At 40.5% G+C, this 13,300-nt stretch overlaps 1 protein-coding gene across 1 annotated transcript in view; it reads right to left on the reverse strand.

Moving 5' to 3' along the window:
• The window catches only part of tyw1 (tRNA-yW synthesizing protein 1 homolog (S. cerevisiae)), a 38,285-nt gene that overhangs the window by 12,962 nt on the left and 12,023 nt on the right, over positions 1-13,300 (reverse strand). Inside the window, 6 exon segments of the mRNA XM_061682273.1 lie at positions 495-605; positions 6,118-6,253; positions 6,842-7,019; positions 10,538-10,647; positions 12,131-12,249; positions 12,333-12,385. Of these exon segments, the coding sequence (XP_061538257.1) occupies positions 495-605; positions 6,118-6,253; positions 6,842-7,019; positions 10,538-10,647; positions 12,131-12,249; positions 12,333-12,385 (707 nt within the window).

Here is a 13,300-nt window from a genome sequence, read left to right on the forward strand (position 1 = left end):
AATTACAAATTAGAAAACAAAAAAAATGAAAACGTTTCGAGCAGATTATAAGAATGGACAATATTACAAATATCCATCCATTCTCTGAACCGCAGATACTCAGTAGTCCCCCCGGTGTGCTGGCGCACGATCAATCAGCCTCATTACCACCGCTGTATATAAGCCTGCCTGTTCGCGGAAATCCTCGCCAAAGAATTGCCGCCTCTCCTAGCGGTACCACGGCCCGCCTTATGTCAAGTAAGCTATACTGTTACTCGCTTCCCTTGTTAACTCTTGTGTCTCCTCGTTCCCAAGGCTGCCCTGTGTTCCTGACCCACGTCATTCAGAGCGTCGCGTGCCAGCCACTTCGCTTGAGCCAGACACCGGCGCTCCGAACGCAAATGAGGCTTTGCTGCCTGGGATGTCTCTTAAAACGCCCGCCACGTGGAAGCGCTCCAATAAAAAATAAAAGTCAAAAAACACACGGGAAGAATGAGACAAAAGCATTATCCTACCTTGACCTCGATGAAGTCGGGCTGGCCTAAGGCGACGAGCTCAGAGTAGGCCGTCAGCTCGTCCACGTTCCACGACTTCACCAGCGTCAGACGGTACACCGTCCGTTGCCTCTGAACCATAAAACACACACACACACACACACACACTCATTGGAAAAAGGAACAAATATCATCATAATGGAAAAATATTAGGCAAACATATCCATATTACTGAAACAAGACAAAAACATCCAAAATATGGAAAAAGAGAAAAATATTACAACAGACAAAAATTGAAAAAAAATAAAAACCTATTACGGCAAAAATATTGGCTAATGTTACAACACACGTTTGAAAAAATTGAAAAATATAAACTATCACGGCGGACGACTGGTTAGCACATCTGCCTCACAGTTCTGAGGCCCGGTGTTCAAATCCCGGCCCCGCCTGCGTGGCTTTTCTCCGGGTACTCCGGTTTCCTCCCACATCCCAAAAACATGCAGGGCTAGGTTCATTGAAGACTCTGAATTGCCCGTAAGTGTGAATGGTCGGTTGTTTATCTGCCCTGTGATTGGCTGGCGACCAGTTCAGGGTGTAACCTGCCTCTCGCCCGAAGAGAGCTGGGATAGGCTCCAGCGCGCCCGCGACCCGCGTGAGGAGAAGCGGAATGGAAGATGAATGAACCGATGAATAAACTATCACGACAAGAACAGTACAATACAAGAATATTACAACAAAAATCGTGGAACATTTTTACATTTATTTTATTTAAAAAAATAAGAATTAAAAAGTAGAAAATTAGTCCAAAAGAATCTAAATGATAATACAATATATTACACTAAATACAATAGATATTACAATGATATAAAAAAAAGTGTTATAAAATAATACAAAAAAATATATTTGTAAAAAGGATCCAAATTATTAAAAGAAAATATTTAAAAAAAAAAAAAAAAAAAAAAAAAAAAAAAAAATCACAACAAAAACATTAGTACAATACAAAAAAATACGAGAATGCATATGAAAAATATGACGAATAAATAGAAAAATATTTCAGACGTTTAAAAAGTAGAAAATTACAAACAGAACTTTTTAATTGAAAATAATTAAAAAATGTAAAATATATTGAGTATACAAATGGCGTAAATAAAAAAAATGATAACTAAAAAACAAGAAATACATTAGAGAACAAAAATCTAAATTATTTTAAAAGAAAAATTGTAAAATATATATCTAAATAAATAGATTTTTTTAACAAAACAAATCTCAAATTAGAAGATTAGACAAAATATTTAAATAAAAATATTAGACAAATATTACAAAATATATCAAATACCTTTTCAAAACATAGCAAAAAATATTCCTGAAATGTAAATGTATTTCTTTAAAATAGAAAAATACTACAAAATGACTAGCCACGTACGTTCGAAGTAATCTACAAAGTGTCAGATTGTTTGTCGTGCGAGAGTCGGGTGGGGGCGGAGGGGAAATCAAGGACGTCCTGAAGTGTAACTTGCAATAAAACAAAAACACCTTCCCTTTGGTGCCTGGCCAGGACTCCATTGTTGATTCCGGGGACACAACTCTCGTTGTTCCGCATGAAAGACGCCGCCGCAGCGCTGCAGGGTGCGCCGTGAGATGGAATGAAAATAAAAGGGGGAGCGGGGGCGCCAGTATTTTAATGCTACAGCAAAAGCTATTAGATGAGGGAATATGTTGTACAGTGTGAACGTCTCCTGGGTGGATTACAAAAATGAAGGATTGGACTGCTGCTGTTTGAATGGTGCAGGATGACGTAGACTGGAGTGTCATGCTACTTATGCCGTTAACAAGGAAAATAGCAGGCTATAATATTGTACTTTACAAAAACATCCGGTAATAACATATAGAATAAAGAATGTGCATCATGATTTATGATGCTTCAATTCAATTCACTGTGCTGCTCCTTCTGGTGTGCCTGCCTTGGCCACCGGATGGCAGCACATTGCAGTCGTACAGACACAGACGAAGAAGAGTCACCAGTACGCTCAAGTGACTCAGCAAGCTGCAATATCATTGGCTGTTTTTTGCAGAGGACAAAGAATATATGCCTTTAAGTGTTGTTATTTTGTCTGTCTTTCCCTTACTTCAACATAATTTCTTGGTGCCAAGATGGCGCCTTCGCAATATTTTACATTCAACATGGCTTTGGCCTAAGCAAAAAACAGCAAATAGGCAAGAATGAAATGTGTGAATTTGTGATTGAAAAGGTAATCCGTTCCAGCCCCTCAAAATTCAACCTCCCAAAAATTGTAACGTGTCTCTAAGGAAAACTAGCACTTTACAGTACAGTGGTGTATAAAAACGCTAATCGCAAAATAAAATAGGATTTGAAGAATTCAACCATTTTTGCATCATTTTCTTTGTACCTTCACTTTCGCTGAAGTTAATCTCACTCGTGTTTTTCGATGATTTCATGCTTTACTTCAATGGACGTCAGCCGCTTCTATTCAGCACTCACTGTCTTTAGACAGACGGTTAGAAAAAAAGACATTTGGCAAAATACCTGCACAAACAACCGAAACTGCGATAACAAAACAAAACACTGTGAGGTAACCATGAGGCCACGGAAAACATGAAGAAAGTGTGTTACTTTTGTTCTTTCCACTTACAAGCACTTTACATATTTTGCAAGAGTAACTAATAAACAGCTTGAAACGAGCACAGTCAGCTTCTGTTTTGCAGAACTGCTTCCTTAATTGGCCAAACGGCGCAAAAGTACTGAGACCAAAAACAAGTGTTACGCTTGCATTTTTGACCGTGGTGTACTGAGGTACTTTTCTAGAAGCGGTGTTATGTACAACCCTACTATAAATAAGACTACCGTTTCCCAAAAATCTGTTGACAACCTGCGATGCGCTCAAATAAACGTACGAGCAGCTTGAGAGCTACATGCAATCTGGAGAGGAAACGAGAGAGAATGAGTGAGTGAGAGAGCGAGAGAAAGAGAGAGGTGGAGAAAGATGGTGGAAGGGGAACATGGGATGGGAAAGAATGCGAGAGAGTAGGAAGAACAGATGAAGGTAGATTGTGGAGAGAACAGGTGCTGAGGAGTGAGAGAGAAAGACAAAAGGTGGAGAAAGACGGTGAAAAGACAACAGGTGATGGATGGAGGAAGAGAGAGGGACAGGTGGAAGAAGGCAAATAGAAAAAAAGAACAGGTGGAGGAGAAAGAAGGTGAAGGAACAGAATTTGAGAACAGGTGATGGATGGATGGATGGAGATTCTCCAAGGAATACTTTAAAAAGTGTGTTTTAATACATTGAAATGTGTTTAAAGCGTGGCAGGGGTAAAACGACACGGCGTTCCAAATGATTATGCAAATTGTATTTTTCTCCGATTTTTCTACCCCATGCAAATGACAGTCAACGTCATGCTCAATTCATTCAGCATTAGAGTATCATTTGAATGCTATTGAACAAACCTCCCAACGATGACAATATTTGTTTTCTTTCAAAAATGCACCGCTTCTCAATTATTGTGCACAAAAGAGTTGCCAAAATGTTTATAGCCTGTAAAGAACTGAAAAGGGTCGTTTGTTGAATTTGCAGCAGTAGCAGGTCACATTTGGTGATCTATTCAATCAACAACATCTGAACAGGTCAAGTTACATTTTGACAGAGACGCCCTTATTTAATAGCAGAGCTTGATAATTGTTAAACCCATCAAACGTTTTGGAGAATTTCTGCTCGAGTTTCTTGGCACAATGTCAGAAGAGCTGCGCGTTTGGAGGTGAAGGGCCGCGCACCCTGGCCGATCTTTTGCTTGAGCGTGAGGGCTGAGCTCAGGGGAGGATGAGGGCCACAACACCGCTTTCTCACCATAGCCGATGATGACGATGATGCCGCGGCATGAGACGGTGCATTGTCGTGCATGAAGATGATTTGCTTCCAGAAAGCAGACCTCTTCTTTTTGTACCATGCAAGAAAGTGGGCAGTCAGAAAGTCCACATAGTTGTCAGAGGTGATTTTCACAGGATCTGGGAACCTCAACGGGCCAACCGCCTCTCTGCCCGAAACACGTCTCTGCCGCCTCCTTGCCGACGTGGCAGCCATGTCGGGACGTGCCGGCCTTCCGCCGACTAACCGCCGCGCCGTCCATCTGGACCATCCACGGTCGCAGGGCGCCCATCGGCGAAACAAGACTGTTTGAAAACTTGTCTTCACCTATTTCAGCCGTTTCTGCTCATGAGCATTGTTTCGGGGTGGCCGAATAAAACGTTTACGCAAACGTTCAACCCTCCGGTCGATCCTCCACCTGGATGTTAGCGCCAGCGGCTTCAAATACTTGTTTGCTGCTTTACAATTACATTTCAGCAGCTGCGCTCTTAATCCCATGTAAAAACCCCAATTCCAATGAAGATGTGCAACAAGGAAATCAAAACAGAATACAATGGTTTGCAAATCCTTTTCAACCTATCTTCAATTGAATACACTCCAAAGACAAAGCATTGAATGTTCAAACTGATGAATACTGTGGCAAATCCTTCTTGTATTGGGCCGCACCTGGCAAACTAATTATCACAAGTGCCTGAGATTGACTTCAGTAATCCAGAGCCCTGAGACACAATTAGCTCCATTGAGTTGAATCAAAACCCACAAATCTAATTGTTATGACACTTTAATACAATTTGCATCATAATTTGGAACACGGTGTATATATTTTATGATATTGTCTCTCGATACTGCAGTTTTTCACAGGTCCGGAACGAGAAACGGGTTAAGCGCAAACAAGCGTCTGTAGCGTACGTATCGACAGAGGCCGCCGCGGGCCGCCAGCTGCGCTGATGGGCTTTTGTCTCTTTTTCTTGAAAAGCAAAAGGCCAGCGAGACCTTTTGTCCAGGCGGTCCCCCGCGACACGGAAACGTCGACAGAAATGGACGCATGCTGGGACAGGCTCGCATCCGGCGGGGACAGGCACAAAAGTTTGACGTTTTAAAGTCATCGATAAGAGCAGCTCAAAGCGAGCAAAGTGTTTTGGCATTTTAGTGACTTACGCACTCAAACACAAAAACACTGTGCTCTTGACTTCAATGAATGAGGTCATAAACACTCTAAAGCAGTGGTTCTAAACTGGTGGGTCGTGACCCAAAAGTGGGTGGCGGAGTCGTGGAGAGCTAACATGAGTAAAAAATGTACATGGGGTCCTCGACGGTACCAGTATGCAATGTTTCGAGGTTACAAATGGGGCGCAATCAACTGGTTGGCGCAGTGGCGTAAGAATATGTGGCCACTTGGAAAAATAAGGCATTTAAGGCAGCTAAAGTTGTACTTATTGTTTTTCCATTGGATTCTTTTATATTTACCTAGTGTTTATCATACAGAAAGGCCCCCACCCCCCCCACACACACAGCGGGGCCCTTTACCTAAGATAGAAAAATGTGACTTAAAATAAAAAGAATTCAAAAACGTTTCTTTTTTTTTTTTTTTTTTTTTTTAAATAACTGTCAAAAAACTACAAACATTTTTCCTGGGGAAAATTATCTCATAATATTAGGATATTAAAATTGAATAAACTGTTTACATTTAGTTTTCACTGTATTCTTCTTGGCAGCGTGTGACTTTTTCTAATAAAAAATATGAGGATTGGAGTTTGTGGTCTGACCTTCTCCGCCAGGGCCTTGAGGCTGTCTAGGAATCGCGTCCAGAAGTCCTTAAAGAGCGGCCTGTCGATCTTCTTCAGGCTCTCTTTGGTGCTGGCGTCCACGCTCACATACAGCTGAGTGACGGGATCCAAGCTCCTGAAAGCACCGGCAACTACTGAGCCTTCACCAATTATTGACTCCCCCACACGGTGGAGAGGAAGAGGAGGAGGAGGAGGAAGAGGTAGACGACGGAGAAGTCGGGTCGCTTAGTTCAAGAGTTTGTCATGAAGAATTCAGGAGAAGAAATCATAAGGGACTCAAGCACGACAGATAAAGCACTTAAAAACAAGTGACAATTACTTTTTTTTTTTGGAACAGATAAATGTCAGTTTAATTCAAATCAAAGGGAAAAGCGATTTGATATGCAGTGGACGCCCGCATACTCGCTGTCTGGCACCCGGGGATTCAACTATTTGCGGATTAATAAAAGCTTTTTTTTTCATTTTTCCTCATTTATTCTTTTTTGGAGGGAGACCAACCCCAAAAACGCTTATTGGCGTTTTATCACTGCTTATTCAAGAATATTTAGGAAAAAAAAATAATTCTATGCAATTACAATGGGCGCCAAATATCCATACGTATAGTCAAGGTAGCCATTTATTGCTACTTATTCACAGCTCTGGCAAACAACTCGACATCAATTGAAGGCATCTGGCTGCCAAGCGGCGAGCGAGGCAACGCTACCTGATTTCCTCGGGGAACTGCGCGTTGGTGACCAGGAAGCTTGAAATGCGTCGGGAGTGGAGGAGGCGCACGAAGCGGTTGATCTCGGGGTACATGATGGGCTCGCCCACCAGGGACAGAGCGCAGTGCTGCACCGTCAGACCCTCCTCGTAACGATCCCGCTTCACGCCGGGGACGCCTGGCGAGACAAAAGGCAACGGCGGATTTCAATCTGCAGCGCCAAACAACAACGCATGGAGGCAAAATGTTGTAGTCTTATGGGGATACGTCTTCATGAGCATGTAAAGATATTGCTTCAACTTTTTGTTTTTTAATCGAATTACTTGAGTTAGTCAAATAACGGTTGCAGTCCTAAAACATTGACATTTCTCAAAACACACTTTTATACAGTATCCCCATCTCACTGTCAAGAAATGGGAGACGATTGTATAACATCACTGAGGAAACCAAAAGAATCTCGCATGCACAGTTCTTCAAATAAGAGGCACAGCATGCTTGCTTCAAGCTATTTTTCCGTCACTCCCAGTTGAAGTTTACTGTAAAACTGACATATAAAACAAAAGAAAATTAAACTATACATTTAAATACCAAAATCATCAACCAAACATTCAGTCGTCGTCTAACAAAAGTCCAATAGCTTAATGCTTACACATAATGCATCTTTTTGCACAATTGTTTTTTGTTTTTTGTCAATGTCTTTATGTCTCCAAAGTGTTCTGTAAATTGACCGTCTGTTGTACTAGAGCGGCTCCAACTACCGGAGACAAATTCCTTGTGTGTTTTGGACATACTTGGCAAATAAAGAGGATTCTGATTCTGATGACGCTGCAGAAGGGCTAACAGAAATTAGCATAGATGTTAGGGTAATTCCTAACCTGCGCTTCTTTCTTTCAATTATGTTTAGATTTATCAACATTTCTCCTATTTTCTGACATGTTACGGACCAAAGCGGTCGATGAATCATAAAGAATTTGTCAATTTAAAATTATTTTAGTTAATTTAAAAAAATCATCAACAGATTAACCGATAACTAAAATCATTGTTAACTGCAGCCCTAATTACCGTAATTTCGCGTGTATAATACGCACCCCCAAAGTTGACCTCAAAATTCTGGAAAACACTTCTACCCATGTACAATCCCAATTCCAATGAAGTTGGGACGTTGTGTTAAACATAAATAAAAACAGAATACAATGATTTCCAAATCATGTTCAACCTATATTTAATTGAATACACGACAAAGACAAGATATTTCATGTTCAAACTGATCAACTTGATTGTTTTTAGCAAATAATCGTTAATTTGGAATTTTATGGCTGCAACGCGTTCCAAAAAAGCTGGGACAGGGTCGTGTTTACCACTGTGTTACATCACCTTTTCTTTTTACAACATTCAATAAACGTTTGGGAACCGAGTACACTCATTGTTGAAGCTTTGTAGGTGGAATTCTTTCCCATTCTTGCTCGATGTACAGCTTCAGCTGTCCAACAGTCCAGGGTCTCCGTTGTTGTATTTTATGCTTCATAATGCGCCACACCTTTCCAATGGGAGACAGGTTTGGACTCCAGGCAGGCCAGTCTAGTACCCGCACTCTTTTACGACGAAGCCACGCTTTTGTAACACGTGCAGAATGTGGTTTGGCATTGTCTTGCTGAAATAAGCAGGGGCGTCCATGAAAAAGACGTCGCTTGGATGGCAGCATATGTTTCTCCAAAACCTGTATGTACCTTTCAGCATTAATGGTGCCGTCACAGATGTGTAAGTTCCCCACGCCATTGGCACTAAGACAGCCCCATTACATCACAGATGCTGGCTTTTGAACTTTGCATCCATAACAGTCCGAAGGGTTCTTTTCCTCTTTGTCCCGGTGGACACGACATCCACAATATCCAAAAACAATTTGAAATGCGGACTCGTCGGACCACAGAACACTTTTCCACATTGCATCGGTCCATCTTAGATGAGCTCGGGCCCAGAGAAGCCGGCGGCGTTTCTGGGTGTTGTTGGTAAATGGCTTTTGCTTTCCATAGTAGAGTTTCAAGCTGCACTTACGGATGTAGCGCCGAACTGTATTTACTGACATTGGTTTTCTGAAGTGTTCCTGAGCCCACGCGGTGATATCCTTTACACATTGATGTCAGTTTTTGATGCAGCGCCGCCCGAGGGATCGTAGGTCAAGGGCATTCGATGTCGGTTTTCGGCCTTGTTGCTTCCATGCAATGATTTCTCCAGATTTTCTGAACCTTTTGATGATATTATGGACCGTAGATGCTGAAATCCCTAAATTCCTTGCAATTGTACGTTGAGGAACATTGTCCTTAAACTGTTCGACTATTTTCTCACGCACTTGTTCACAGAGGCGAACGTCGTACCATTTTTGCTTGTGAATGACTGAGCAATACAGGGAAGCTCCTTTTATAGCCAAGTACATCAATTTGAACATTAAAAATCTTGTCTTTGTCGTGTATTCAATTAAATATAGGTTGAACATGATTTGTAAATCATTGTATTCTGTTTTTATTTATGTTTAACACAACGTCCCAACTTCATTGGAATTGGGGTTGTACAATGCATGATTTTGCTTCTACCCATATAATCAAAACGAAGTATCTGTAGTTTGTTAGTTTTTTTCCAAATATTAATTCTGAAGTTAAACACTTTATTTGAACACGTAATACTTTATTTACTTGCTCTTATTTTGAAATTCCCAGCCCTACTTTTATTTAGTAAATGAGAAAATACACAGTTGTGCTCATATGTTTCATTACCCGGGCAGAATTTGTAAGATGGGTACAATTTAAAGAAAACATGAAGGGCCAGCCCAAATACTAAAAAAAAATATTTTAATGGGACTCAAATTAAACTGTCAAGCATTATCATTAAACAAAACATAACCATAAAGAAATTAATGATGGTTGTTATTCAGTCATATTTACAAAACAATATTTCACAAATTCTGCCACGGTATGTAAACTTATGAGCACAACTGTACATATACGCAGTCATATGTACCACTGTCATATTGGAATGAAAGTGTAGGCGACATCTTTTTCATAACCTCGAGGTGGCTTGGCATATTAGAATGAAAGTGTACACCTTTTTCATAACCTCTAGGTGGCGTTGGCGTATTAGAATGAAAGTGTACAGCTTTTTCATAACTGCCATAGACAGGCAAACAAAATTTAGCATCGATGTTACGGTAATTATAAACCTTCAAAGAACGGCTACTGAACACGCATGGAGCAGCAACACATACACAACACAAGCGCACAACAATGCTTACATTAAGGAACAATCGATATTAAAAAGGCAAAACGTGGTTCTGTATTAAACTGAAGGGAAAAATGACAATCTTCATCGTATTTAAGAAAAAAAAAAAAAAAAAAAAAAAGGCAGATTTTTGGGCCTGTTACCTTGAGAAATGGCTCCAGAAGACAAAATAAATTTCTGGATGTAACCATATGAACTCCTGTTTTAGTGTTTCTCTTGTTTGATTTGTATTTTCTGGCTACAAACTGGTCCGTGCTCTGAATCGGGAGACGACAGTACAGCACAGCGCACACGAGTGCAACCGCCCAGGAGAAATATTTAATTCATGCCTGGAATTTGCCAGAAATGCTGGAACATCAACAAGAAGTGCAAGAGCATCTCACGCCACATTTTTCAGAATAGAGCTTGGCGTGTCGCGCCGCTGACCTCGAAACTGTCGGATCATGTCCTGATGCTTCTCCAGCGCGTCCTGCAGGATCTTCTCGGCGGGGTCCATCTTCCAGCGCCACTCGGTGCCCACCGGATTGGTGTGGTGCCTTATGGTCAAGCACGCACATAAAAAAAAAAAACATCACTGGAGGTTTCATCTTGGCTTTGTTCTGAGCACCTGAAAGATGTTTGCACTCAGCGGACACAACAATAGGTAGACCTGTATAATTCATTGGCATCCAAGACAAGAGCTCGATCAAAAGTGGATTGTTGTGCTTTTACTTCACACTGGTGTACAATATTGTTTAATATTGGACAGGGCTTTTTTTTTTTTTTTTTTTTTTTAAGAACAAAGTTGGGTTTTATGAGAAAAAAAACACTAATGCTGTCAACTTTAAAAAAATCATTGTATTGGAATAGATGAATTGGCATTTTTCTTGTTTTTTTTAAATGTCAGAAAAAGGTAATGTTACAGGAATAAGTTGCATTTTTCGAGGGAAAAAAGTCACATTCTATCCGATAAAAATCTAAAGTTTTCAAGAAATAAAATGTGAATTTATTGGACTAGGTCTACTTTTCCTAGGTCATATTATGGTCATATTATGAGAATAAAACCATTAAAAACTGAAAAAAAGTTGGAATCTCACAGGAATATATATTTTTTAGAAAAAGTCACATTTTAAGTGATTAAAATAGTTATATGTAATATTTTACAAGAATAGTCCTGTTTTTACAAATTAAGTCATATTACAAGAATGCAAATTGATTCTTTTATAATTTCCCATGAATAACATCGTATTTCTAAAAAGAAAAAAAGTCAATGACATAATAATCTTACAAAAATAAAATTGGATTTTTTTTTTTTCAGGGTCCAAATTCAGTGATTATTCCCAAAAAGTCTCGAGGTCCTTTCTATGTAGACACTTGTTTCAATGTAAGCAGCTGACCTTGCAATGACACAAGACGTTTTCTGCAGGTTGTCAGCGTGTATGTGTGTGTGTTTGCGGGGGGTTGGGTTCCACGCTTGCTGACTGCCTGTCGCCCTTCATTGCTGCTTCTGGACAAAATGTCGTGCGCGCGGCGACAGGGGGAGCGGTGCTCTGACGGCGACCTTCAAGCGGGGAGCGTTGGCGACAAACACTTCGCCTGTCGCCAACGCTGTCATGAATCAGCGTCCGCATTTTGGTGTTTGCCGCATTCCCACCGCATGCTGCTTGCTTGCAACGACGACTTACACTGCGCTCAGAAACAGTGTTGGGGAGTTACTAATTACATGTAACGAGATTATTATGTCATTGCATTACAAAACGTATGTGATTGTAATCCATCACATTACTGGGAGAAAATGTGTAATTCAATGACCGTTGCTTTTGGAAATTCCCATGATTACTATTTTAGAAAAAACAGTCACTCCTAATTACTCGTACAACTGTCTCATGCTTTCACATGTTGACACGCTGATATTTCTCCACAAGAATTGCTCAATTATTATCTTACACTTGACATTTCAACAGCTCAGAGCCTCAGACCGATGCCTTTACTGTTTAGCTAATCCATCAGATTTCTTGGAAAAGTCGACTGCTGCCTTACCTCCAGCAGAAGACGCATTTGTTGGCGCAGGCCAGACTGGGCGTGGTCTCCATGCAGCGGTGGGACTGGATGCCATAGAAGGTGTGCTTGTAGCAGCCACCTCGGCCTCGCAGCATGGACTTGTTATATATTAAAAAAACAAAAACACCTCAGCTGTCAATTATGTCACTCAAAAGGGGTTGTGGAGTTCAAGTGTACGTACCTTGGTCCAACGGCACAGCTTCACCCCTGAGTGACTTCCGATCAGCTTGTAACCTGAGCAGAGACCGCAAACGGGACGCTTTATTAAGAACAGTCACTCTGAATGCCTGATTTGCTTCACTTGCTTTGGCTCCGAAAAGCACTTCAAGGAGGGGGGGGGGGGGGGGTAATAAAAAATAAATTGGACAGGACATTACCTGGACATGATACAGTAAACCCCGCATATTCACAGTTTGCCACTTGTGGCTTCTTTATCAGTTGTTCTACATTTTTTTCCAATAATTTTTTTTTTCTTTGGGGTGGAACCAACCCCGAAAACGCTTTATTCATGCATATTCAAATTTTTTTTTTCCTTTTGTCAATGCAATTATAATGGCCGTCAATTAGCCGCCGATTTTCGCTATTCGCAGTCCGGTCCCCCACGAATAGCTGGGGTCTACTGGCTGGGCAATATGGCAAAAACATTTTTTTTTAAAAATATATTTTTTCATTGTTTATGAACTGACAGTTTTAAAGGATATGTATTAAAAATAAAATTAGAGTAGCTTAAGATTTAAATAAGTAAACTTGAAAAAAAAGGGAAAATAAAGAATTTATTCAACAGTATAAGAAATATAGAAAAATATATAACAACAAACTAATGTAGCAGACATGGTTATGACGTGGTTGCTCACGTCTGAACTTTCATTATTTCATCACACAACAGAAATAAAACCCAACTGCTTGAGGCCATTGTCGGCCAAAGATGATCCTTGGCCGAACATTTGGTGCGTCGTTATTAAGACTGGCTAAATTCCGTTTATACCTGTTTGACAATTTATAATGTTAAAATAAGTATTGCATATACAGCTAATACACAATTTCATAACGACGAATGGATTTCTGTTTTCTAGCCGTGTTGCAGAAAAACAGCAAGAAATGTTCCTAACAAAAGACAGCAGGTCAACATTTAGGTGGACAGGAGTGACG

This window comes from Phycodurus eques, chromosome 7, assembly GCF_024500275.1.
Source record: "Phycodurus eques isolate BA_2022a chromosome 7, UOR_Pequ_1.1, whole genome shotgun sequence".
NCBI classification, from domain to species: domain Eukaryota; kingdom Metazoa; phylum Chordata; class Actinopteri; order Syngnathiformes; family Syngnathidae; genus Phycodurus; species Phycodurus eques.